General features: G+C 39.8%; 1 protein-coding gene across 1 annotated transcript in view; it reads left to right on the top strand.

The window, feature by feature from the left end:
- Cachd1 (cache domain containing 1) overlaps positions 1–27,872 on the top strand; it is a 200,526-nt gene that overhangs the window by 91,788 nt on the left and 80,866 nt on the right. The window contains exon 3 of the mRNA XM_020184245.2: positions 16,307–16,455. Coding sequence (XP_020039834.1) covers positions 16,307–16,455 — 149 coding nt within the window. The remainder of the gene's footprint in view (positions 1–16,306; positions 16,456–27,872) is intronic.

The following is a 27,872-nucleotide window of genomic DNA, read 5'->3' as shown; positions in this document are numbered from 1 at the left end:
TACAATCTGTTTGGTTTTTGATGGAGGAGTATTTAACCTTTCAGTGCCTACACCAATTTTGTCTATAAAATGGAGATAATAATCTATCTTGCAAGGCTGTTTAAAAGATTATGTGGTTGGCACAGAGTAGGCATTGAATATTTTGTGTTCTGCTTCCAGAATACGAAAAAAGTGGTTAGCGTGTCAACATAATGATGTGTTAAAAAGAAGATTTCTTATTATTATTCTGTTATGTAAATTCTCTTGGGTAAGACCCCAGAAGGGAATACCTATAAATACAAAAAGGAGAATTTCCAAAAGGCGATCACCAAAAGATCCTGGAAGAGGGCCAGGATCTTTTTAAATAGGGGCCCTGCTAACTGAGAAATGTATAAGTAGACATGGGATTTCCATTAGCTTTGCATTTCTATTATTTCTATATTTCTACTCTCAGAAAGTCTCCACTGTAGGAAAGTTTGGCTATGCTGTTGAACTGTATACTGGACCACAGGAAGAAAAGGAACAAGAAGGGAAGGGATAGAATTGCTGAGCTCTAGGCAGTCTTGTCTTTTGATTTTTGGCTGGCTGGCACTAGGCAGACATTTAACAAATATTTGTTGATAAATGACTAGAGATATTTGTGCCCCTCAATATTGGCATTTTCAGAACCTGGATTTGTTTTGTGGTTGTTCTGCCAAGAGTAATCTAGCATGGTGGTAGCCTGAGGGCTCTCATTTTGTTTACAATTTCCTAGTGAAGTATGTTCAAGGTTCAGACTTGTCCAGACCAGAGGAATCCTGGAGGTGGGGTGGATAGATTCCATTCTTTCTTTGCTCCCAACCTTTCCCCCATCTGTCCCCAGAGGATTTATTCAGACTGAGTCCTTGCCCAGATCCACATTTGGCTCCATGTTTATTGTAGGCATTCACTAAATGTTTGTTGAATGAGTGAATGAAAGGCACCAAATCTGTAGAAGTCAAAAGAAAGGTTAAGAGGTACTGAAGCTGCCCAGATGGGGAATTTATAATGAATCAACCAAGGACCGGTGCAAACAGATGGCTGTTCTGTCAAGCTCAAGCCCCAGCAAGTTTACCTGGTTAGTGTTTAGGTTTCCCTGATTGGAAATCAATCTAGGTCTGTTTTACCTCTTACTCACTATTCTTGGTTTGACTCTGCAGAAAAGAGGTTAATTTTTTACCCTTGCAACTTTCCTTCTGGGCTGCCTATCAAATACATGATGCCTTATGAATAAGACAAGGTGGCACTCTGACATTTTGGAAAGATTGTCCATGAGGAGATGTGATAGTTATAATATTTGCATTTCTTCACTGATTTTTCTTTGTGCTTCCACATATATTTTCTCACTGCATTCTCATAATGACATTGTAAAAAGAACAGGTGTTGTTATCTGTCTCACTTCCTGTTTGAGTAAACTATGTCTCAGAGAAGCAATAAATATAAATGGGTCAAGGGCTCATAAAAATGGTTAAGTGGCAGAGACGGGATTTTTAACTCTAGTTTTATGTTTTCTTTGTTTCTGTTGTACTGACTTTAATAATGAGCATCATTTATCAAACATATATTATAAATTAAGCACTGCATTCAATCTTCTCTCACTTTGCCACATACGTGGCTTGATCTCTTATGTCCTTTCAGTCTTGGTGATCTCTCAGTGAGATCCATCTTGACTACAGATTTCTAAATTTTATTAGTTATATCCCCCCTCTTAACCATCTTTTCTGCTTTATCATAGAGAATCTATATATGTATTTATATTTTTCATTGTATATTTCTCTCTAATAGAATATAAGCTCCCTGATGACAGGGAGTTTTGTCTGTTCCATTCTTGCGTATACCCTAGCACTGTTAAAGATAGCTCCATGTAGTATATGGCAGGTGTTCAGTAAATCTTTGCTGTATGAATTGATAATCTTCAAACAAGGCTTACTGATGAGTAATATTATGCATAAAGAAATTTGTTTCTAGTTCACCCAAGTAAGAAATTGGAGAACATGATTTTGAATTCAAATGTATTTAAATTTTCAAAATTCTATTCTATAAGGTCTGGGGGAGGTACTATAGACACTGCTACAGAACATAAGGGACCAGTTCTGCCCTACCCCCATCCCATTGCAGCAATTCGCTTACCTTGTTTCATATATTGGGGTTTTGTATGAGCTTTATTTTTTTTTTTTTAATTTTCTATCACTTAAGAAAAAAGGAAATATTTACAAATAATTTACACCAAAAAAATCACACAAAGTTGAATTTCAGTTTGTTTTTTGAATAATGCAAAACTTTTGATGGGGATAGTCCTTAAAAATTGGAAGAGGTAAGAAAATGGTGTTTTTATTGTACAGAGAAAATTTTTTGGTATTTGTTACCTCCTCTAAAAATAAAAATTATGGTTTTTCTTCTGAAGTTAAACTCCTGGGGATAGGGACCATGTCAGATCATTCACTATGCAGTGCTTTGTAGTTAGTGGGGAATGGATGGCTGGCTAAACTATGATCTCAGTGAGGAGGCAGATTCTGGGAAAACCTCTGGTAAGTTGAAGGCAGGTGATGAACTCAGCAAACATTTGTTGAGGACTTGTTATACACTTGGCATTGTAGGAAGGGAAAGAGCTTATCCCAGGGACCTTATTGAATCGCAGGAGACATTTGTTCACACATTTGATATAGCTTCTTCTCTCTTGAAGGTGATGTTCCAAAAGACAGAAAGGCCCTCTTTCGGAAAAATTTCTTGATTATGTTCAGAAAAATAGGATGGTGGTCTGGAGAGACTGAATTTCATCCAGTATGGTGGTACTTCCATTTAGGTTCAAATTATTTATGTTTTTCTTAAATAGAGAGGAGTGGATGTAAGAATTAGTATATCGCCAGTAGAGAAATAATATAATAAAAAAAGGAAAATAATTAGGACATAAGTAAATTGTGTGGCATGTTGACAAAGATTATTTACTTTGCATGATAGTTTGTATTCATTTAACAAATACTACAAATGAGTTATCTCAACTGAATTTTTTTCCACAACTTAGTAATAGAAATACAGTTCTTCTGTTTCAGAATTAAGGAAATTAGGGATCTGAAGCATTAATTAATTTTCCAAAATCATGCTTGAATTAGGTGATAGAATCAGTGTTTTAGCCAAAAGGGTCCACTTCTAAAATCCATGCTCCTCACTGTGTTTCTCACCATATTTATTGCTTTGTACACTTTCTACTGAAAATTCCTCTATATGTTTTCAATTTTTAAAAGAAAGGTGGTTTATCCTCTCCTGAGAGTCTTACACATCAACTGATGTAAGATAAGTAATATGTCTAAACATTGTAAGTACTGTGATGAAACTTAGCTGCTAAATGAGGAGAAGATGGAGTTTAAATGCTCAGTTGACAAGGGTGAAACAGTGGTGGTGGTAGCCTTCCACGCTGCTCGCCACAAGCCTTTTAGCTCTCATAAATCACGAGGATATACTGCTGCCTTATGAAGAAGTCCAGTGGCATTACTAATGGGTCGTTCTGTAGGAACATAAACAAGATATAAAAATGAATGAAGTCCTCGATGACTCGCTTGTCTTTCATAACAATTCATCATTATTCCATTATTAACATAGCCTTCAGACAGTTGGTTATAATTTCTGTCATTGTGGAATTTCTATTAGGCTATTGGGGTTTCATTTTGTTTTTAAATAAATAACCCCTAAATAAGAACTCTTAGCTAATTGGGTGAGTGAAAAACTCCAGCTGTTGGGCTAGCAGTGGGTAGGATTAGAGTATAATGGAGTACACTTCCGTTCTGTCACACATGACTAGTTGGAAACGGTTTGGCAGTCGTAGTGTGAAACTGATTGTCAAAGCTTTCGGTAGCCGTGTCCTGAGAGGATGTAGCAGCGGTAGTTCTGCTCGGGACTCTCACATTTCTCTGCCCATTGCAGGTTTGACAACAATCAGGGATTCCTGAGGTACTGCTCAGCTAGCTTCTGAGGGGGGACGAGGTGGTCAAAACCAGTCCTGACAGCTACCCCGCTCAGTATTTAAGAAATGACAATTGGGAATTTGTTTTTTTGTATCGGTCTTGCTTATATTTGAAGGATATATATCTATATATATATGAAGCTTTGTCCTCTATTCTTGTATGCATTTGGAAGTTAAAATATGCATGTGTGCACACATGAAAGTGAAAGCTCAAATTCCTGTCCTAAATATAAACCTGCTGATTCAGAGGTACATACTGTGTTAGCCAATATATGTGTGCCTGGTGTTGAGATAAGCTGAGTTAATCCTCCTTACACACCCTCACATATGCTCACTCCTTGTGTAATGTACTCTCCTTGGACACAAATGTATCTATTATTTTTACATTTGAATTGTATTCTGTGCACATGTTATACTCTTTAGATGCACAGTGTTTATTTTTACATTTGTGTGTATATTCCTTTTGGGGGGGGTGAGGGGCACTAGGGATTGAACCCAACTAATCGCATCCACTCCCACTGAGCTACCCACCTTGGTCCTTTGTGTATATACCTATACCACCTATAGAAAGTGAGGTCTTTATAAACACCACTGCTGCCACTGCAGACTATCATTTAAGGCTTGGAAATTTTGGTTACAGATTTGTGTGTGTGCGTGTTGTTGTTTTGGCAGAAACCCAAACTAGTCCACTTCCTTGTTCGCTTATGTTCCCACTCTTTGTATGGAAGCAAATAAAGGGGCTCATAGCAGTTGTTCAGCACTGCAAAGGAGAGCAGGGCTTGCAGGCAGGCACAGCTGGAGAGAAGAGGGTGCGGCAGAAGGGAGCTGGGGGCCTTCAGGGCAGGGCTGGAAGAGACATGTAAGCTCCCACTGTGCCCGGTGCGTCTCTCCTTGCTCCAACTGGAACTTTAGCTTCTTACAGAACTCTGCCATCCATATGCATGCAGACATCTTCTTCCAGTGAAGCAGACCCTTGACCCAAATATGGGCCCGGGCTTTTTACTCACAGTCAGAGCTCCATTTAATTAGAAGGGAATCGAGTGAGTCTAAGTATTCATGCTGAAGGCCAGGAAGACTCTGTCATGAGGAATGAATATTCCACTAAAACTCAAAACAAGCCCATTTTACATTCAACTACAGTGGCTCAAGGTTGCCTAGTATGAGGAAACGCTGATGATTCTCACTCTCCACCCCTAACACTCTCTCACATCCAAAACTACTGTACCTTCCAGAAAAACAATGTAACCTCAAACTAACTCCATCCTCCACCCAAAACTGCTGCTCCATCTAGAAAAATAAGATACCATCACACCATCTGTGCTGGCAGAGGCGTAAACAGAAACTCAGCTCAGAACGAGCTCAGAACGTACTCTGAAACCTAGGGAGCAACTTTAGAACAAGAACCATTCTATCCCTAGCATATCTCTTGGTGCAACAGGAAATGCTCTGGTAACGATGTGCAGGAATTGACTGCTGCTAACATCAGGAACTTGTGAGTTGGCTAAATGCTTTGAAACGCTGGACCCATGAACTAACAAGGTTTCCAAGAACTCTAGCTTTTCTTTAGTATTAGAAGTCAGGGCAGGTAAGGATCATGTTGAGATGGTTGTTCACGGGCATTTGCACTGGCTGTTACTTAAGCAGCCTTTTGCAAAGTCATCAGGAAATGGTGCTGTCACATCTGCTGAGATCCTATACCAGCCTCTAGAGGAAGGTGTGAGCAGTGAGTTCTATGGAAATAGCAGACATGCCCTGGTTCTTCTGTTTTTTGCACCACCCTGTCATCAGTTAGGGGATGAGAAGACCTTCCTAAATCCAACTGTGAGTTAGAGAGTGATATCAGATCCAGCTGGCAAGGGAACACACAGAGAAGTTCAGAGAAGGATATAATAAAATTGTTGTGGTTCAACTGGTGTTGTCGGCTGTAAAAAAAATCGTTTCCCCTAATATATGTATTTATTATCAACTTGTTACCTCTGAATCAGCACTTGTAGCTATCTTCTTACATTGTAAAGGCCCCCACATCTCAGGAGCTGTTTTGCAACTGTCCAAGTATCTCAAAACTAAAAGTAAAATGATCATTTCTCTATTGAATGATACAAAGCACATTGCAAGTTGACTTCATCGTTCAAAGGTAGGACCAAGTGGGAGAATGTTCCTACCTGTTAAGGTGGTCCCGACAAACAAACAGCTTCAGCATCTAAAGAAAGCAAATATAGATGCTTTCCTTTTATGTCCTTAGTTTTAAAGGAATTTACATTGTGAAAGTGTGTTGCTCCAATTATGAAAATACAATGTGTATTAGGCTGTGTTTTGCACTCACTTATTTTTTTGTGATGGGAAATACACTTAGCTTACTGATTACCATTACAGTCATCTGTCAATGGGGACAGATGACTTTCCATTGGAAAGGCAAGTTAAGTCATTAGGAAAGGCAACCTGGAAACATCTAGATTTTTAAATTTTAGTGAGGGTCCTGATGTCTCAAGGTCATCTTCCCAGGTGTTGGATTTAATGGCTTCTTGGCCAGTGCGAGGGGAAGGAAGTGTTCACTGACTAGTTTTTGAGTTGTGTGCTCTCAAAGGGGTCCATGAAGAATGCTAAAACTCTCTAGGTCAGACATCATCCTTCATTTACGCATCAGACATTTTCCCAAGAGCCTGCAGTGTAGTGGGCCCTGGCCCAGGTTGCCAGACTAGTTCATGGTGAGACATTATTGGCATTGGGTCTGGGGAAGGTATCCCGGACTAGAGTGAATTTCAGGTTCCCAGAGGCTCACTCCCCTCTCCCGGTGCCCATTTCCTCTAGTGGTCCCTCTTACTTGGAATGCTTTTATGTTATACTTAGTGTTTATAAGTTATACACACATATCTGTACTCTAAATAAGTGCCTTACATAGTGGAAATAAAAAGATTGGGTTTACTTTTCTTTTCCGCAGTTGAGTGTGTGTTTTTCATAGGCCCCTATGAGATTCCCAGTGGTATTTTCCCCTCGTGGTATTTTCTCCCTTTCTTCCACCACTAATATCCTCTACACACGTATCTCCAAAGTTGCGAAGAAAAATGTTGGAGATTCTTCAACATTGCTGTGGCTCTTGCTCTCTTCCTTTCTCAATTCTCAGCCTCTCTGTCCTTTCTAAGGTCATGAGGAGGCTCAGTGTCTTTTTCCTTGTGAAGGAGCAGGCTGGAAACCTTCAAGGCCTGAGCACTTGCTTATTTTAGTTTTAATGGCGCTCAGGAGCTCCTATTACAGAGTGAAGTGGGCCAAATCCTGCCCTTCCCATTGTCTCCTTTGTTATGATCTGGTCGTTAAGGGTAGAGTGGGGTGAACAGGAGGGCAAGAGCCCTTTGAGTCTTTGAGTTGATAACCTTGGCTTTTAGGAGGCTTGGGTGTGCGTTACCAAGACTCCTGGAAAACCTAACACAGACTGCTGCTGCCCAGAGCAAACCCCATCATCACCTTTCCAGCAACTTGGTGTTCTGCAAAAGAGACGCCACTACTCTCCAGATTCTCAGAGCTCAGCTGACTCTGGTTCTCTGGCATGTTAGCACTCGCCTTCTGGTTTTTCTATTGTATTCCACCCAGCTCAGCCCAGGGCCCCACCTCTCATAGGATCTGGCTTTGTGACCCTGGAGCCCAGACAGCCTTGCACATAAATCTTCCTGGTCCACCTGCAGATCATCTGTCAGCAGCTCCCCTGCTTCTCCCTGGAATGGGCCATTCTCACACATGCATCATACAGCTCTGAAGCCTCCATGGGCCACTAGAAATTCAAAGTGGATTATTTATGTTTCCAAGTCTTTGTCTGTTTTGTCCTCTATCACTGCCTGCCATAGCTCTGCTCGGTTGGGTAATTTCATAAGGCCCAAACCATTGGTGATGATCAGCCATCTCATGACTATGGCTGTCTTGGTCAATTTTCTCTGCTATAACAACAGTCCACAGACTGGATAGTTTATAAACAAAACAAGTTCATTCAGCTTATGGTTCTGGAGACTGGGAAGTCCAAGAGCATGTCACTGACTTCTGGTAAGGACCTCATGTTGTATGGAAGAAGGGCAAAGGTTCACGTGCAAAACAAAGACAGAAGAAACCCATAGCTCCATTATTTTTATCAGGAACCTGCTCTGCCTCTAACAGCATTTATACTCAGGGAAAGATTTCTCATGACCTAGTCACCACTTGTGCGTGTGTGGGCTGGGGGTGTGTGTTGCAGTGCTGGGTATTGATCCTAGGGCCTTGTACATGCTAGGCAGGTCATATCTCTTAATACCGTTACAATGTTGACTAAATTTTAATATGAGTTTTGAAAGGGACATTTACACCATAGCAATGCCAATTGCTATCACGATTCCGTTATGAATGGGTATACTTTTTTGGGATAGGTGTTAGGGACTGAATGTTTATGTCCCTCCCAAATTCATGAAGCCTTAACTAAATCCCAATGTGATAAAATTAGGGAGTGGGAGCTTTGGGATGTGATTTGATTTAGATGAGGTCACGAGTGCAGAGACCCCATGATGAGGTTAGTGCCTTTCTAAGGAAGAGAAAGAGGTACTCATGTAATGATCCAGCAAGAAGGTAGCTGTCTTCTTGGGAGGAGGGTCTCAATAAACACTGAAGCTACTGGACTCTTGATTGATCTTGGACTTCCCAGCCTACAAAAATAAGTGCTTATTGATTAAACCAACCACATAAATATTTTGTTATAGCATCTAAACCCAAGACACCAAGACTTTCACCAGAGTAGCCTTTACTACTTAAAAGGCAGGTCAAGAAAGGAAAGTAGACAGGCCCTGACCTGGGGCCCTCAAATGAGGAAAGGTCAACCACTGAGAAGCAGAATGTGAGCAGAGCTGATGGTGAGTCCTAAGAAATTTTGGAAAGAGGGAGCCTGTAAGAAGTTTCTTAAAGAGGGCAGAATTGGGCAGGGATGAAAAGAATAAGATAATTTGATCTCAACAAATTCACTCCCCCTCCTACAAAGCCCTTTTCCCCCTCATTTGAAAGGTTTATAACAGAAAGGGAAACAAACTATGGATTAGGAGAAATGGTCTCTTTTCTACTCTTACTCAACATGAGTTTAGGCAACCTGAGCCTTGGTTTCCTTGATTATAAAAATGGGACAAGGAATACCTGCTTTGCCTGGCTCCCAGGGTTGTTGTAAGCTGCAAAAAAGACAACTCATAAAAAAATGCATGGAAAGTGATAGAATGCAACACAAGGTTCATGATTAGATCCTTAAGTTTAGACAGAAAGGATCCCAGGAGAATCCTAAGCTGCCCCAAACGGTAATTATCTCGCCTACACACCACAGTGCATCAGCATTCTCCCTGACAGCTAAAAGAAGTCCACAGGCCAGTGCTAACACATCTGTGCTTGACCGAGTTGGCCTCTCACCTTTCTCTAAGCACAGAGAATTTTCTTTGGATCTTTCATTCCTGAGTCAACTCATTAAGTTCCCCAATCGATAATAATAACTACCGTCATAACAAATAATAGCAACAATAGTAAAACAGCAGCCACTACCTCTATTTGACACTTTTAGTCCACTCGACACTCTGTTAAATACTTTATCAACCTTATCCTACTTAGTTCTCAAACAACACCAGGAAGCAGGTATTGTTATTCTCAATTTAGAGGTAATTAAGTTGAGGCTTAGAGAAAAATTTCTCTGGTACCCTTTAACTAGTAAATGATAGAGTTGGATTTAATTCAGATTTATCTGTCCTCAAAGCCTAAGTCCTTTATGAAACATTTTGCTGTTAATCTAAAGAAAAAAAATGTTTTCCCCCTCAGACCTTGTGCCTGATTTCTCATGTAGAATTAACCATGGGGATGTGAATGTTGGAATACCGATAGTGCCTCTCCCTTCTAACTCTTGCTGAAAAATTTAGACCTCACAGCACTTCCCAGGCACCATCTAAGAGACTGGGGTAAAGCAGTTAGAATAATTCCTTGTACTTATTCTTAGCTTTGTATATTCATTATCTTATTTGATCTCACAAGAATCCCTTTAAGGTATGTTATTCTGATTTTATTCATGAAGAACCAATGCTTGGACTAGTTAAGGAACTTGACCAGATTCCCAGCTAATAAGTGGTAAAGCTTTATGTCTATCTAAAATATTAAGAATAGCAAAGGATTGGCAGAGTGGCTCAAGTGGTAGAATGCCTGCCTAGAAAGTGTGAAACCCTGAGTTCAAACCCCACTACCAAAAACAAACAGAACAAAGAGTTCAGAGCTTTGCTTATATGCTATATACTATGTGCAAAAGAGAATGTTTTCTACTTGAACCTTGGAAAGCAGTGGCTCAAGTGATGCGGTTCAGAGATGCTAAATGTTTGTGTTTGGCTTATAATTAAAATTATTTCTATGTCCCAGACATTTAAACTTACTGAATCCTGAAATTGTTAGAAAACAAAATGAAAGGTTTACCATTGAGTAATAAGGCTGGAACTGAAGGAGGGGATCAGCTATTAAATTCTTATCATGGCACAAAGGTTTTTGAATGTCAAATGTTAAACTCTTCTATATTCAGTATGAATTTTGCCAGGAATCTTCAGTCCCCTAGGGTACATTTCCTGTCTGTGCCTGTCAGGTTCATTGTTATGTATTTTAAATAAAGCTTTCCCTAACATTAAAACTCCTTCCGGCCCTTCCTTTTAGGAAGCAGACATAAATAAAGTGTGTACTGGGCCTTTGCGTTTTTTGTTTTCTTTTACCTTTTCCAACCATGTACCCCTTCCTCTCCTCCCCTGTCAGAAGTATAAAGCTAAGGTAAAAAGAGTTTTTTAAAAAGGGGACTCTGGGGATGTATGCAAACTACAGAAATATCTATGGGAAAATTAAGGGAGATGAAATTCAACAAGAAAGAAATTCATTGATGTTGTGATGAAACGTTGTCACTGGAGATGATGACAAATTAGAATCCGTTCCCATGGGGACCGTGCGCTATCTACTGATCATTTGACCCGTGGCTGGATGTTGGCTACCCTAAGAATTGACCCAAAAGATGACAAGACGGTTTTAGCTCCGTTGTCTCATCAGCATTCAGGAGCCCCTTAGGGGATGAAGGGGAAAGGATAAAGAAGGATAAAAGATGAAAGCTGAGCTGTGGAAAGAAAAATGTTTTTAATTACACAGAGGAGGATTGGGGGGTCCACCTGTGGCTTTTTGTTGAGATTGTCCTTTGTTTTCTCCTGTCTGTAGGGATCATGGTGGGATACAGACCTAGAGTCTCTTGGAAGGTTCCACAGTGCTTAGCTGGGTTTCTCAGTCTAACAGATACATTTGGATTAAATCTCTCTGTGGGCTATTTTTATTCTAAGAGATTCAGTTCTACTTGCCCAGCAACCTGGGCTTGGTTAGCATTCTAAAAGAGATACTTTTCCAGGGAGTAGGGGAAACATATCCCACAGTGGACCTTGAGGAAGTTTCCATAGTGCATGTTGGAGGGCACAGGGAGGGCACAGGGAGCCCCCCCCCCCCCGCCATGTCAGGAAGTGCAGTCAAGGGGGAGAAAGAGCACCCCTTGGGAGTTAGGACACCTTAAGCTCTATCTGCCGCAGTTTCTTCAGTTGGAAAGTGGGAATTACAATTCTCTTACTACCACAACTTAAATATTAATAATAAAAGACAGGACTATAAAACAGGCACAGTGTGTGGGGGGGGTACTTGTGTTGAGGGGGAGGGTTGAATGAATGTGATTAAGGTAAGGGAATATGGTTGGTGGACTTCATAGACTTATGAAATAGAGCAAAGAAACCTCTTGCAATTGCTTTAGGAGGGGTGGAGAGGAGGTTGAGGGGAAGAGAGGATGGGGGTGATCTCACCAGTTACAATAAAAGTCTAATCAGAATTGTCACTATGAATTCCCCCCCATAACAAATATATCCTAATAAAAATTTTTTAAATAAAAAGGGTGAAATTACTGCGGGAAATACTAAATTCTGAAATTTACTTCCTGAAGGAGAGGAACAATACATTAACTCTGTTCCCTTTCTAGGTTACAAACACTTAAAGGCCCTTGAGTCAGTAGAGCAATCTGTTAGTTTGATTTAATTTATACCACAGTTAAAGTAACCAGGTAGTATTAACATTGTTTTGTGGAAATCTGATTTTATTTTGGGGTGGAACTCATTATTTCCCTTTTGGCCCTTTATTCTTTGGTGGTAGAATTCAGCAATTCTAAACTTCATCTAAGTACTTGATTGTCATAGCAATGATAAAGAATTCTAAATCATATCGATTTTTAAAGATAAAATTCTATTATACAGTAATGAGACGACATGTCTTATGGTATCCTGCTAAGAATTTCATAGCATTTGTCAAAATGAATTTGAATAGAAATGGAGAGGAGGAGGTTTGATCTCTGTGTTGCATGAAGGTTGAAAGCGTGCCGGGTGTGAATCTCCCCATTCTACCACTTACCAGCTTTGAGACCTTGACCAAGTTACTTAACCTTCAGTAGGAAATGCAGATGTACCTTATAGGGTTCTTGGTTTTGTTTTGCTTTATTTTATTTTATGGAAACAGTGTCTTGCTGCCGTACCCAAGCTGGCTTTGAACTCACAGTTTCACGCAGTCTTTAGTTCTCATATCTCAGCCTCCCAGGCACGTGGAATTACAGGCCCAGGCCAGCATATCTAGCTATAGGTTTTTTAGAGGATTAATTTGGCAATTAGATCAGTGACAACACAATTAATATGGGCAATTTTTTTTTCTTTTAATGAGGCAAGATAGGGTGTCACTCCTTGTAAGATTTAGGAATCTGACTCAGATGTAGAAAAGAATTTGACAGTTTTTTGTTAAGTGTCATGGGGATGTGGACTGTACACAAGGTATTGACTCCACTGATAAGTAATACAGCTTGTATATAACTCGATGAGAGTATGTGCCTAGCATGCACAAGACCTTGGGTTCAATCCCCAGAGGTGGGGACAGCTTGAGGATGAGTCTAACCAGGAAGCCCCAGACAACCCCCAAACTCCCTCTCTCGTCCATCAGCCAGTACCTCCACCCCCCAAAACACTCAGTTCCACAGCCTCACCAGGGCTAAGGACCTTCTAACATTGTACTCTGGACCTTGTCTATTTATAAACAATGAGAGTTGTCATATTGTAATAGTTCAAGTCACCACTGAAGCTTCTTTAGATTTGGTTTGTCTGAAGCACCGTAGCTGAGTAGGGGAACACACACGCTTTACAGACAAGACAATCCTGAGTTTGAATAAGTGAATGGCTCTTCCACTTATTTTGTGGCTTTGAGATAGCCTAATCACTTAAATTCATTGGCATAAAATAAGAATACCTACACATCTAGGGTCCTTAATGCCTGGTATATAGTAAGTACCTCTGTGTAGCAGCTGTTAAAATTTTCTGAAGAACCCTAAAACCTTATTGCAATAAATGTACAGCCCCAAAGGTACAATCTTGATCATTTGATGATTGAGATTCAGTGCCTGTATTTGAGCAGCTCTGTGTAGCTTAGTTTCACTGTGCTAATTCCTGGCCTGACCTTGTATATTCCAGCTAACTGTTGCTGCATAACGAACCACCCAAAGTTTAGTGGCCTAAATAACTATTTCTTTGAGCTTATAGATTCTGTAGATCAACAATTTGAATCAGGCCCAACCACAATGGCTTATCTCTGCTCCATGATGTCTGGAAAGGCATCAAAGATGACTCCAAGGACTAAAATTACATGGAGGTTTCTTAACTCATGCCCAGAATCTGGGCTGGAATGACCTGAAGACAAGCTCATTCAGGGCTGCCAAGCATACACCTACCATGCATGACCTCGCTATGTGTCGTAGACTTACAGCATGGTAGCCGTCAGCTTCCATGAAAGTGTGCATTCCAAGAAAGACAAACAGAAGCTACATGACCTTTTATGACCTAGCATTGGGGAACTTCTATAGTGTTACTTGCTGCATATTTTGTGGGTATGGGTGGAAGCCATCCGAAGTCTACTCAGATTCCAGCAGTGCAGGTAGTGGGGATAGATCACACCTCTCAGTGGAGAGGCAGGTTAAAGCACTGCCACAGATTTTTATAAAATTACCACACTGGGATTGTGGCTCCATCTTGGGATATATTAAGATGCCTGACTCTGTAACAAAGCAGGTAGTGTAGGTTCTGTTGCCACTGTATAGTGAAAACAACCATAGCAGTATATAACCACATGACTGTGTTTCAATAAGTTCTTATTTGTGAATACTAACATTTAAATTTCATACAGTTATTAAGTATTATTCTCATTTTAAACACGTTAAAAATGTAAGACTCATTCTTAGCTCATGGTCCTTACAGAAACAGGCAGTGGATCAGATTAGAATTGCTGACATTTTGAAGAGCTGACCTTTTAAAGTTAGGATCCACCAAGTGTGTAGAAGAAACCCATGGGTATTTCCCAAGAAGAGAATGTTTGTTTGTGAAAGGTAGAAATGATTACCAATTTCATGTTCATTTTTTAGGTGAATTTAAGATATTATTTGGATATTCAGTTCTTTCAAATATACCTTCTCTTCATTCTGTTATAAAGCACTTGATAGACCATACTCTTGATACTTCCTAGTAGAAATTAATGATATTTATGTTATCAGAACTCAGAGCCTAAAAAGAAAAGAGTACCTGCTTCTTGTTGGAGTTTCCAGAAGTACAGATTTTTGTATATGTTTAAAATAAATATTCTGAGCTGGGGATGTAGCTTGGTAGAGCACTTGCATCGCATGCAAGGCCCTAGGTTTGATCCCTGGTACCATCAACACAAAAAAAAAAAAAAAAAATCTGTTTTTTAAAGAGGCTGTTAATCATTAGACCAAAAGATAAGGTTGGCCACTGCCAGGAACAGATAATTGGTTATGGGAAGCTGTCATATGCATTGTAAAATATTTAGGCACATCCCTGACCCTTACCTATCTTCTTGGTAGCAATTTCTACCAAACAAAATTGTGTCTTAACACTGTCAGATGTACCCTGGTGTGTGTGTCAAAATATCACCAGTGGTTTCAATTAAGATGTGAAATTCAACTGGTTATATACATTGCTTCAGTTACCCCAACAAGGAAAACCTATATATTTTTTAAGAGTAAAAACTCTAGCTCAGGGAGTACAATTATTAGCAGGCCTGTTAATTTTCCAAACATACATCTCCTCCTTTGAAAATGTAAAATGAATTTGGACAACCCATTACCAAATTAAACATTGCACTCATTTCTTTATTATGTCTGGACATTTTTCTAAACCTTATAACTGAAGTAATTTTTAGGAAAGCTGAGAACCACAGTTCTTTATTTGAGAATATCACTGGAACAAAATCAAGATTTAAAAATCGGCTTGAAAATACCAAATGGAGATGTTCGGCTTTGACTTCGTGTTCTCAGCCTGCAAGCTATTGGATCGTGTGAGGTGCCTGACCCAAAGGAGGTGATTAGTTCTCCTCTAGTGTGCTGGTAATGAATAGCTCTGCAAAACCAATTAGCTATAATTCTATCAGTCATTTCATTTTGGTAACATTTTGTTTAAGGGGAAGAAAAACAACACTGTTTTCCTTGGAGATCTATAATTAAGCTGTGGTATTCGATGGGAACAATGCAGGAAAAAGCAGTACTCTTAGCAATTTGCTTTCATTATTCCCACATGAAAGTAAATCATGCTGAAGTGTTCTGTTCACAGCAGTTAAGAAAGACATTTATCCATCTTAAAGGTGTAACAAACTACACACAAGTCTATTTCTAACTCTAGATTTGGTTTTATATGGGTGGCTACATTGTGCAAGTCCGGGGAGTTGCCCTTCACATGAAAGACTGCGTGGTGTCCTGTGGGGTTGTGTAGCAGGAGGGACTGAATGTTACTTCTCTCCCTTCATGTATCAACCCCCACCAAAAGAAAATTATGTGAATCCAGACCATAAGTAATAGAAAATATTTCTTTTCTTTTTTTGCTCCAATTACTATTTTACCGTGTAGCTTACAATGCCTACTCCATGCTGACAATAATAATTCCATAGTCTTTGGTTTCTTTTTCCCAGCAAGGCATTTTGTGGATAGGTATCATGGCCCTTGATTTTGGACCCATGAGACAGTTGTGGACCCATGAGACATTTGTAACACATCATCATCTCTGTTATAAGACTGAAGGTTCTATTTTATTGCTATCTATCTGTCCTACTCCAACATCTGAGCATTTTTGAATTTTTTTGTCTCCATTCTCAAAGTGAAGACAATTTGGGTCTTTTCTTTTAAGTTTAGTATATACAGCTTATAATACAAATTACTTAGTTATTAGAAAAAGTACAATGGGTTATTGTTTTGGACTTTTCATTTATTTTTCTTACTGTCATCCACAGCTAGCCAAAAAAATCCGTGAGAAGTTCAACCGATACTTGGATGTGGTCACTCGGAACAAGCAAGTTGTAGAAGCATCCTACACGGCTCACCTAACCTCCCCGTTAACTGCAATCCAGGACTGCTGCACTATTCCACCTTCCATGATGGAGTAAGGCGTCAGCATTCTTTGTTGGTGATGATGATCTCAGGAACTGAGTTGCTTGTACTTCCATATTTAAAATACCTGTGTTTGTCTATTGCAATGTGTATATTTTTTCGCTATTATTTAGGATAAGCCCTTTATATTTACATAGTTAAGTAATTTTTAAAGAAGTATGACTCAATGTTCTATAGCCGGAAGACCTCCCTACTCCCCTTCTGGTCAGGTTCAGGTTCAACCTGAGTACAGAGTCTGGTAAATCTAAAAAATTGCAAATGTTTTGTTCTGAGTTGACTATCAAGCCATGAATAAGACTGTCTCATGGATTTGGTAATTTGATTAATTTTATCTTTGAAAGAGTAACCAGAAAATTCTACTTCTTAATTAAGATTAGACAGTCTTTCAATTGTCTAAGGGAAATGTGGTTTCAGATAATATTAAAGCAGGTTTAATATTTGCACAGTGAGAAAATTTTTATTAGTCTAGTTATAATTCTATCTGGAGGGATGTAGGGTCATATGATGTTAGAAATTACGAGAAAGCACTTACCTGGAAATACAAAGAACTCAATTTGAAGTTTGACTCGGCTTCTATTTAGCCATGCATCCGTAATCTGGTTATTTAGTGGGTGTTTATACTCACTTTTCTGTCAGTCAGTGTGGACAGTAATCTTCATATTATCAATTTTCCAGAGCTATTTAGAATAAGTAAAAGAGGTTAAAAGTGAAATGTTACTTAGTATACACTTTCCACTTTCAACACTATAAATGCCCTTGAGACTGAACAAGGAAGGATGAATCCACTGTAGTGTTTTGGTAGTTGAATGATGCAAGTTGTTACTTGTAATGGATTTTTGGTGGGGTTTGTAGATAGCAGGCCATCCTCAAGTCACTAGATTTCTTCTCCATTTATGGAATGTTAAACGTGAACTTTTCTTTGGCTTACCCTGACTGCAGCTTGAATAATCTCATAGTAATTGTCCTCTAATATGGAAGGGAAAACATTTTCAATTTGGAATGAGACTGTCTGGCTGTGAGTCCTACCTCCATTACATGTACCCCTGTGATCTTGAATATTTGATGACTTTGAGCTACCCTGTTTTTATTTCTGGAGTGAGAACAGTAATTGTTGCTTCACCAGGTATTGTGAGCATTCAATGAAATGAAATGTAAAAATACTTTATAAACTATAATGCTCTAAAACAAATAGTAGCCATAATTTCTATATGCATCCATATTAGAGTGAACATTTTGTTTTTTGTTTTTAAGTTTGCACTATTGGAGACCATTCTTTCCTATAATTGGAAACCAGTACCAATGCATTTGACTAGCTTATCATTCTAACTTACGAAGACAGAGCATCTTCACAAATTCCCAAGTAGGAATAGTGTGAATGGGGGTGGAGGGGAGTAGAATTGAACTGGCTGGCTTCTACTGGTGAAGTCTACCTTATTACTTGCCTACCTAGTGAATTTCTGTTAATGTTTCAAGTAACTCAACCATTGCCCAAATGCCATAGTTGCCTATTTAACTCTTCTTTCCCTCTCCCTATTTCATTTTGCCCCTGGAAGAATTTATTGCTCTCTCCTATTTGTTCCCATAGTAATTTCATACACCTCCATGCAGTGTATCACACCTTAGTGTATCACACCTGCCTCCCCTGCTGTTCTGGGCTGAAATTACACCTCTTCCAATTTTACCAAGAGTACCTGGTAATCAGGTTTAATTACTATGTGTGAGAATATGAATTAACTTGAACACAGGGATGAATAAAAGGGTGTCTACACTCAAGAAATGTACAATATATGGGGAAAGGGTTAGCAAAATGTTACACAGCAGGTAGGCGTTCTACCTCTTGAGCCATGCCTCCAGTTAAGAATTCCCAGTCAAGTGAAGCAGCTGAAGGACATGTTTAAGAACAAAATTTTTTTAAAATGCTAGGCAGATTGATTTTGACTAACAGCTTGACCTTGCAAAGTCACTTAAATTGTGGGCTTCAGTTTCCCCACCAGTGAGATAAGAATCACGAGAGTACCAGCTCATTGAATTATTGTAGGGGAAATGCTTTAACTTCTACTTACATAAACTTTTCATTGGATTATTGTACATTATTTCAGTATTGTCTGTGTCAAGAGATACCATTTCTTCTCTTACAGCAATAACAAACTTTCCTTTTTAAAAAAACAGCTAAGTAAAAAGTTGAATTATTATGAAGATATTAAGTAAATAATAAGGCCAAAATTCAAAGATGATAGATGTGGAAGAGACAGAAGTTTATGAAAAATGGGCTCAAAGGGCTGGTGGTGTAGCTCATTAGTGAGCACTTGCCTTGCAAGTGGCTCTAGGTCTATCCCCAGCACTACAGGGAGGGAAAGAGCGAGTGAAGAGTAAGGAGGGAAGGAAAGAGATATTGACTCAATTATTACAAAAGTCTTTCCAGACTATGAGATACGATAACTCAGGAAGCAAGCTTCTTAAAACTTTTTATGTCCATAGGTTGAATCTGGCTATATGCACACATATTAATATTGCTTTTATAATAAATGTAAATAATTGGACCTCAGATAAAAGATCTCCACTCTTGATTCTGGATCTTGGCCATTTTTAAGTCATCTGGGACCTATGAACGTTTTTTTTTACTTTTAAATTCAAATCTGGCTCAAAGCTACAGAAGCTGTTTATTAAGTGCCTGTGGCCTATTGACCTTCCTTCTTCTCCAAATGTATTAAAGATGAATTAGAACTAGGATACTGTTTCTATACACAAGTGTAACCAATGACTCTTTTTACTGCTTGACTCAGGCCAAGTCTTTCATTTCTCCTGATTTACATCCACATTTGATTTTCGTCACCAAGGACTCATACTGCATAGTTAGTTTGTTAGTTAGTTTTAGTGGGACTGGGGTTTGAACTCAGGTCTTCACTCTTGCAAAGCAGGCACTCGACTGCTTGAAACACACCTCCAGTCCATTTTGCTCTGGTTATTTTGGAGATGGGGTCTTGTGAAATATTTGCCTGGGACTGGCCTCAAACCACAGTCCTCCCAAGTAGCTAGGATTACAGGCATAAGCCACCATGCCCAGCTGCTTATTTATTTTATTTTTAATATATTTTAGTTGTACAAAGGGGTTTCATTGTGATATTTCTGTATATGCATATACTTTGATCAAATTCACTCCCTCTGTCACTCTTTCTTAAACCCCCTTTTACACAATTTTAATGGGTCTCATTTTATTTGCATACATGCATATGAAGTATTTTTATCATATTTACTCCCAGCAGTGCACATTTTAAAAAATAAAGTCTCCAGGTCTGAATAGAAAGGTGCTTTAAATAGTTCTATTGTAAGCCAGGTGTGGTGGTACACACCTGTAATCTCAGTACTCGGGAGACTGAGGCAGGAGGATTGTGAATTGGAGGCCAGCCTGAACCACATAGTAAGACCCTGTCTCCTAAAAAAGAGTTCCATAATGTAGAGCATACTGTGCAGTACACCCTGTAGGTGATACTGTAACAATAACCAAGAGAACCTGTGGCAGAAAATTGATTTTTCAAATGGATTTGATCCTTTCCTCCTTAGACCAGCCAACTCTTAAAACTCTCACTCACGAGCCTTCGAAGTTAATGATTTTATACAGGGCCCTGAATAGCTATTTGGTACCCTTTCAATGTTTACTGAAGGAACAAAATGAAAAATTAACATTCTCTAATATGGAAAAACAAATAGGTTAAGGCTTAATCTAACACAAGCTTATTCTCAGTGGCATAACTTAAAATAGCATAGCTGTGAGCATAGGCTGGCTTTTCTCATTAGCAACTCTGCTTGTATTGTGTTGAGCTCAGTGCCAAGGGAGCGGGAGACCCTGATTCCTTCCAAGGGGTACACAAACATATAATTACACCAAAGGACCATGCCTAGCCTGCAGGTGGGGTTTTTGGTTTTTGTTTTTGTTCTTTTGGCCCCACAGATATTTAAGTTTTTCATATTTGTAAATTTTGAAATCTGTTGCCAACATTCCAACTTTGGGAGATGATACACTTTAAAAATTCAAATGTTAGGGCTGGACACGTTGACTCACAACTGTAATCTCAGCTGCTCAAGAGGCAGAGATTGGAGAGTCATGGTCAGAAGCCAATCCATCAAAAGCCAGACACTGTCTCAAAAAACAAGCCAGGCATGTTATTCATGCCTGTAATCCCAGCTACCTGGGAAGTGGAGGTAAGAGGACTGTGGTCTGAGGCTGGCCTGGGAAAAGTTAGTGGTAGTTCCTATCTGAAAAACAATCTGAAAAGGCCAAAGGGCTGGAGGTGTGGCTTAAGTAGTCAAGTGCTTCCCTTGCAAGCTTGAGGCCTCGAATTCAAATATAAAATAAAGAAAAAACTGGGTTTGGTAGTTCATGCCTATGGTCCCAGCTACTGTAGAGGCAGAGGAAGGAGGATCTCCATCCAAGGCCCACTTGGGCAAAAAACATAAGACCTTATCTGAAAAACCAGCAAAAAGCCTTGGGGTATGACTAAAGCAGCAACAGCCTTTCTAGCAAGGGTGAGACCCTGAGTACTCATTTCTCAGTACTGCCCCCACACCCCAAAAAATTCACATTTCACTGTTTTCTTGAAGGATCAGAATATTTGACAACTAGGGTTCACATTTCCCCTTTCATAAAGAACAGCTATGTTGGGTGCCAGTGACTCACACTCATAATCCAAGCTACTGAGGATGCAGAGATCAGGAGGATTGCAGTTTGAAGCCAGTGGGCAAATAATTCTCAAAAATACTCAACACAAAACAAGGGGTGGTAGAGCACCTGCCTAGCAAGCGTGAGGCCCTGAGTTCAAACCCCAGTGCAGCCAAAAATCAGACCAGCCGTTCACCACATTTCCACTCCCCCCAACCCATTTCCCTGCCACTTAATACTTGCTTGGCCTGTGATAGAATGTAAGTTTTCAACTCATGGTTTTAAAAGACATAATGGATTTGACCTAGGAAAACGTCTTGTCCATTTGCTGTGCCCACTGAAACTTCCATTCTCTCTCAGGTTCTAAAGCATCTGCCTGTAAAGCATAGTACTAAGATCTCTCCCTGCAACCTGGCTTGCACAGGGGTAAGGTTTTAGTGTGTCCAGTCAGTAGCCCTGCAGCCCTGCAGTCCTAGACTTTCTGTAACCCAATCAATACCTTTATCTTCCTCATTGCATAGTCCATTTCTTGCTTCTGGTCCCAATTTCTTTCATAAATGTTACTGCCTTTTGGCATTCTTGATATTCATTCATTTGTTTTGGTGGCTTTCTTTAGTAAGAAGGAAAGGATAAATTAGGGAGGCAACATTAGGAAGATAAGCCTAGATTTTTTTTTCTTTTTCTCATCTCTGAGGGAAGTCAGCACTGTTGTCCACATCCCTTAACTTAACATCATGGCCAACCGTGGTGGGAGCTGGCATGAAGGCATCAGGCTGGGCCTGGTGAGCACAGGGCTCCTGTGATGGAGCTGGAGTCAGTAAGCAACTTGTTTCCAGACTCTCTGAAGCTAGCCACCTGGAGCGAGGAGACTTCAGCTGAATAGATAATTTTCTCATACCCATCAGGGGAGACTTTAAAAGCTTCACAGATTCCAAAAAAATGAAGACACTCTTAGAACCATTTTCAAATTGGATTTTACAGGGAGCTCTTTGAGTTGGGGCACCCACTGAGATTGAAGGCAAGTAGAACCCATCTCATTTTCTAAGAACGCAAATTCAGTGTACCTCAGGAGGTACCTCGGTAGCACAGCGCATTGCCCAGCCTCTTGAGGGCATCATGTGGCAGAAGAAGCAATTAACTTAGGTTCTGATGCAAGAACCACAGGCTCCTGACAGCAGTTCTCACACGTGACCTCTGTATCACTCAGGGTTCTCAGAGAAACAACCAGTAGGGTGTGTGTGTGTGTGTGTGTGTGTGTGTGTGTACACATGCAGAAGGAGCTGGGTATTTACTATAAAGAATTGACTTAGGTGACCATGAATGTCCAAGTCCAAAATCTGCACAGTAGGTTGGCAGGTTAGAGATCCAGAAAACAGTTGTAGTTCAAGTTCAAAGGCTATTGGAGAATCCCTTCTTCTTAAGAGGTCCATGTTTTTTCTATTAAGGAACTCAGCTGATTGGATGAGGCTCACCCACATTATAGAGAGTACTCTGCTTTACTGAAAAATGTAATTGAAATGTTAGTATTATCTAAACCTGCCTGCATGGAAACATCTAGAGTAGTGTTTGACTGCCCATCTCCTACAATGGCCCAGCCAAGGTGATACATCAAATTAACTCTCATTGAAAGGATAGAAAATTGGACTGCCAAACCTACCATTGAAATTCAGTTTTTATTTACCTTCAGATTTAGGCAGGAGAGTGCCAGTTCTCACTTGTAGGACTTTCTACTGTGTTTGCCTATACAGTCTCTTTTTAAAAAGTTAAGTCTTATGTGAATGAGCCACCTGAACAGCTCAGCATTTGAGAAATCCTTTTTCCATTCAAGTGGCATGATTTAGATGTGTAAATTTCTTTATTAGCATTTCTGGTTCTTTAAGCATTATTGATCATATGAGCCAGAATCAGTTACAGCTAATTTTGGTGATTAACATACTGACTCATTTAGATTCCTATAATAGACTCTTCAGGAATTTATAGTAGATTTAAAAGACAGGATTTTTATTCCTAAGGGACTTTGCTTCAAGTCAAGACTTTAGTTTCTTTGTTAACTGGACTGAAACAGAAGCTGTTTCATTTTTAAAAAGAGATGAGTGTGATTGATTGATTGATGCTTGGGATTGAACTCAGGGCCTCACACATGCTAGGCTAGCACTCTATCACTGCCTGTCCCTGTCTGTACTTTATTTTAATCTGCTCAGTCTTTACCTGTAGTACAGATAGGTTTTTATTCAGCTGAAGTTAAGCTGTGCTACAGATTATGCCACGTAATATAGTGGTAGGACCTTTGCCATCACTCTTCTACTTTGCTGGGTGCATTTAATTAGTTCATTTACCCTCAGTTTCCTCTAGAGGTTCTTTCAACTCTCAAGGGTCATTGATGTCTCTTAAACTCCTTAGGTGTCCGCACACATACCCTCTCTTGTGGGACTGGGGTTTGAACTCAGGCTTCTCACTTGCAAAGCAGGTACTCTACTGCTTGAGCCACACCTCCAGGCCCTTTTGCTCTGGTTATTTTGGAGATGGGGGGGTCTCAAGAACTGTTTACCCAAGCTGGCCTCGAACCCATATCCTCCTGATCTCAGCTTCCCAAGTAGCTAGGATTACAGGCATGAGCCACCCATGCCGAGCAAGATTTTCTTTGTAAATGGATCCATTTGCCATTACGGGCAACATTTATAACTGCTCAAATATGTAAATTCTGGTTTCCATTTTCATCTTTGTTGTTGTTGTTGTTAAGTTACCTGGGGGGGAAAAAGATTATGTAGCAGGTACTAGAGAGGTAAAAGCCACTCATTCATTCAGAAGGGAAAACAAAGGTTTGTGGAATGGTTTATGGAAGATGTACTTCAGGTGGGAGTTAGAGTAGGAAAAAGATTTGGGCATGTGGAAATAGGGAGGAAAAGCTTTCCAGAAGAGAAAAGTCTACGTGAGGAAAACCACATGGCAGGAAGTAGTCAGGAGCACTAACAGGGACCTGTGCCTCCAGCAAGGAATGGAAGAGGTAGCCAAGAAGTTGGGTTAACACATCATGGAGCACCTCAAATGCCAGAATGAAGAATTTGAACTTTATCCAGTGTGCTGGGTAAAGGCACCATAAACAAAGTGAAGGATGATGCAGATCCTTCTCTTGATCCATGTCTTCACAATACGACATATGGTAGGCAATAAATGTTGATTGCTTGAATGAGGGGTTAATTTAAGACTTTTGAGAAAGAGAATGAAAGGACAAGGCATGAAATTAATGGGATGTTACTTGTCAACCATGTAACAACTGGAAGACCTGGTCTGATTTCATCAACATAAGCAGGGAGCAAGAGGAGACCTTGACTGCTCCTACCCATTTCTGTGTTTTGGAAGGGGAAGGAATTCTCAGAGGTGGCTTAGGTTGATTCTGGGGACGTGTGGGCGTGGTGGTACCAGGAGCTAAGGTCTGTTTGCACTTTGTGTGCTCTCTCATCTTTCTTAGTTACTTGAGTTCAAGGACCCTGTCAGATTCAGCTTTGTGTGCAATACCTTGCTTGAAGGGCTCCTCTGTCAATATTTGCTAAAGGAGTTAGAACATGGTAGCAAACCTGATCTTGTCTGTAGGCTTTGACTCCCAGCAATGACAATGGTGTCTGAATTGTCAGGCTACCTTACCTTTAGGTAGAAATTGAGCAGTATTACTAATTTTATGTCCTTAATCAATAGTCATTGCTTTCATCTGGGCATTAGGCCATGTTACAAGTGTTGAACTGAAACATAAGTTGGTGTGGACTTAGCTATCTCAGCTATCAGTTATATTTAATAAGGTCATTATATACATGGTGGATTTTAAAATATGCAAACTTTCCAAACCTATGTATATGCCATTTTCTATTCAGTTCACTTGATTGAATCATTTTCAAGGTAGTTAACATGTGGGACAGTGGAGTAAATACTGACACAAGTGAAATGAATTAAGGTGAGCTGTGGCAAGTGCATGAACTAAATGCAAAGACAGAGGAGACAGAGATTATGAACAGAGGCCTCTGAATACTCAGGCTTGGTGGGAAAGCAGTGGAACTTCTGCAGGTAGATAAGAAGAAGAATGCTTCTGACCAGAAATGAGCAAGTGATTGCATGTGGTGAGGTAGGACACCTGGCTGGAGCAGTGGCAATGGACTAGGGACCTACTGTGGTGGCTGGAAATCCTAGGTTCCCACCAGGTTTCTCTTGGTAAGCAGGAGGTTTTTAAGCCAGGAAAGACTGATCAGTAAGAAGGGTAGATTAAGAAGTCAGCAAGTGAAGATGACTGTGATGGAGAAGCAAGTGCTGCCCATCAGGTTTGGCCATTTTGATAATTAGGGAAAAGTATGATACCTTGAAGGACAATCACCAGGAGAGTAAAAGACATTTGAGTGACAGGGTGAAGCAGAACATAAAAACACAGAGTTAAAATGCGTAGACTCTAGCAACTAGGTTTTATTGGAGATGTGGGTGAGGAGGAAGATTTTTAAAGATGGCTTTAAATTGTAAATTGAGCACCATAAAGGATGGACATCTGTTAACTAAAGGGTAAAAATAAGAGCAAAGGTATTTAAGAAGAAGATGAATTCAAAACAAACCTGATTGTTGGATTTTGATTTGCACGTGGATCACTGTTGGAGGTGTTTAGCAAGCAGATGAGGTTCCATAAATGTTTCCCCTTCATTACTATGTTGTGCATAGTGTGAATTACCTGAACGGAGAGGGTCTAGTTAAAATGTGTCTATTTTTATTTTTAATTGACACCGTAATTATTCATATTTATGAGGTATGGCATGATGTTTTCATAACATGTAATGTAATTACACACGGACATATCTACCACCTCAGAAATGTCCAATTTTAATGTTCTAGTAATACATAGTTGAATTTTGTATAAAATGTTTTCTAAACATAACAACTGGCCCGTATGTAGGCAACTCCTTTTTGTTTTTCAAGCCTGATTTTAAGGTAGCGCACGTGGAAGCTATGACATAACATGTTAACCATATATCCGTTGTATTTCTCATTATTGTTGTCCTTATGTGGAATAGAATACTGTCACTTAGCTGAATGCTTTGTCTTTATGTCTCCTGTTCTGTCTGTCTCACAAGGTCATATAATCTGGTGAGGTTGGTCCTTGACAACTGAGTTGAATTTTATTTCAAGCCATGTTCCTTCCCCAGGAAGATGTGTCCTGTGTTTTCTGTCTGCAAAGCACTGTGTGATTAAGCTTCCTCTTTCAAGGCATTCTGCCTGCCTTGTCCCATACTTCCGTCTCTAGTCCTGTTAGCAATTATTATCATTACCTGCGGGCAGACTAAATGGTACAGATACAGTCTTTCCTACGGATATTGGTACCAGGAGGCCTTGAGTTGAACTCAAAGTTCAACAAAGATTTTGTAGAACATTTGCATTTCTGAAAACCTACTCAGTTACATTGCTTAACTTATTTAAAAAGAGTTGCATATGTTTGTACCTCAGCAAAATACTTTCTTAGGTTTTTACTTCTGCAAACGTCAGTTAACTTCTATTACATTCTTCATGTGAGTCTCTGAATAACCTGGTGGGGTAGGAACTATTTCTGCCCAATTTTTATCCATGCCCTTTCTTCTGTATTTTACAGGTGAGGAAACAGGATCAGAGAGATAATTTCAGAGCTTAGCAAAGTGGGTTTAGAATCTTAGAACCTTAGGTTTCCTGACTTAAAATGAGTTGTTGCTTTTTTTTTTTTCCCCCAGACAGGGTCTCACTTTGTAGCCCAAAATGACCTTGAATCCATGATCCCCTGCTTCTGCCTCCCAAGTGCTGAGATTACAGATATGCACCACCACACCTAGTTCCAATGAATTTTTCTTTCAGTGATAAAATACTTTGACCAGAGGTGAAATTGGAATGGGTCGTTTGTCCAGTGAGATTCTAAGCAATATGTTTCTTCTTAGAATTTTATTCTAAGCAATATGTTTCTTCTTAGAATTTTATTTGAGGCTCTGAATGACCCTCTGAAGGCATGTAAAACTGCTCCCACAGTCTGGTTACATTGTTTCTTGGTCTTAAACCATGCTCATGCAGCAGTGTATGCCATTTCTCTCTCTCTCTCTCTCTCTCTCTCTCTCTCTCTGTGTGTGTGTGTGTGTGTGTGTGTTGGTGTTGGTGTTGGTGTTGGTGTAGGTGTGTAGGCAGATAGAAGCCTACACCTGTGGGAAGACTGTTACTGACAGCTCACACCACAAAGCACCTGCACTTGGGCCGAGTGAGAATCTAGCTTTCTGTATTTTCATGTTTGGCTTTCATAGAAGGATGAGGGCTGCTTTCAATATTGACTTTCACAGTCTGCCTTTTACAGATTTTAGGTAGAGTTGGTTTTGTGATTTTCTTTCTTTTTAAAATCTGATCTCTAAAAGAAACTAGCTCGTCAGATATACCAGGTTTAGAAAATAGACCCTGTCTTAACTGAAACCCAGAAATGTTTCTGTATGCTTTTTATGTATTTTATTGTGCTAAAATAGCAAAGTGTTTTTAAAGAAGGCCAAGATTTAAAAACCATTCTGCGGTAGTTCTTCTGGGGACTTGACTTATCCAGTCTGATGGTGTACATATCTGTCTTCACACTCACAGCTCTATAAACTTTTACAGACACACCAACCCTAAGTACTCAGAATGGGGAGGTTTGGATGGGCCTCTTTGTCCTTGCATATGTGCCTGAGATATGGAACTAGTTCATCTCCAAGGTCATCTGCTGAGGTTCTCATAGGTCTCACTCT

Source organism: Castor canadensis, chromosome 7 (genome assembly GCF_047511655.1).
Source record: "Castor canadensis chromosome 7, mCasCan1.hap1v2, whole genome shotgun sequence".
NCBI classification, from domain to species: Eukaryota; Metazoa; Chordata; class Mammalia; order Rodentia; family Castoridae; genus Castor; species Castor canadensis.
This window is presented reverse-complemented; position numbering and strand designations above follow the sequence as displayed.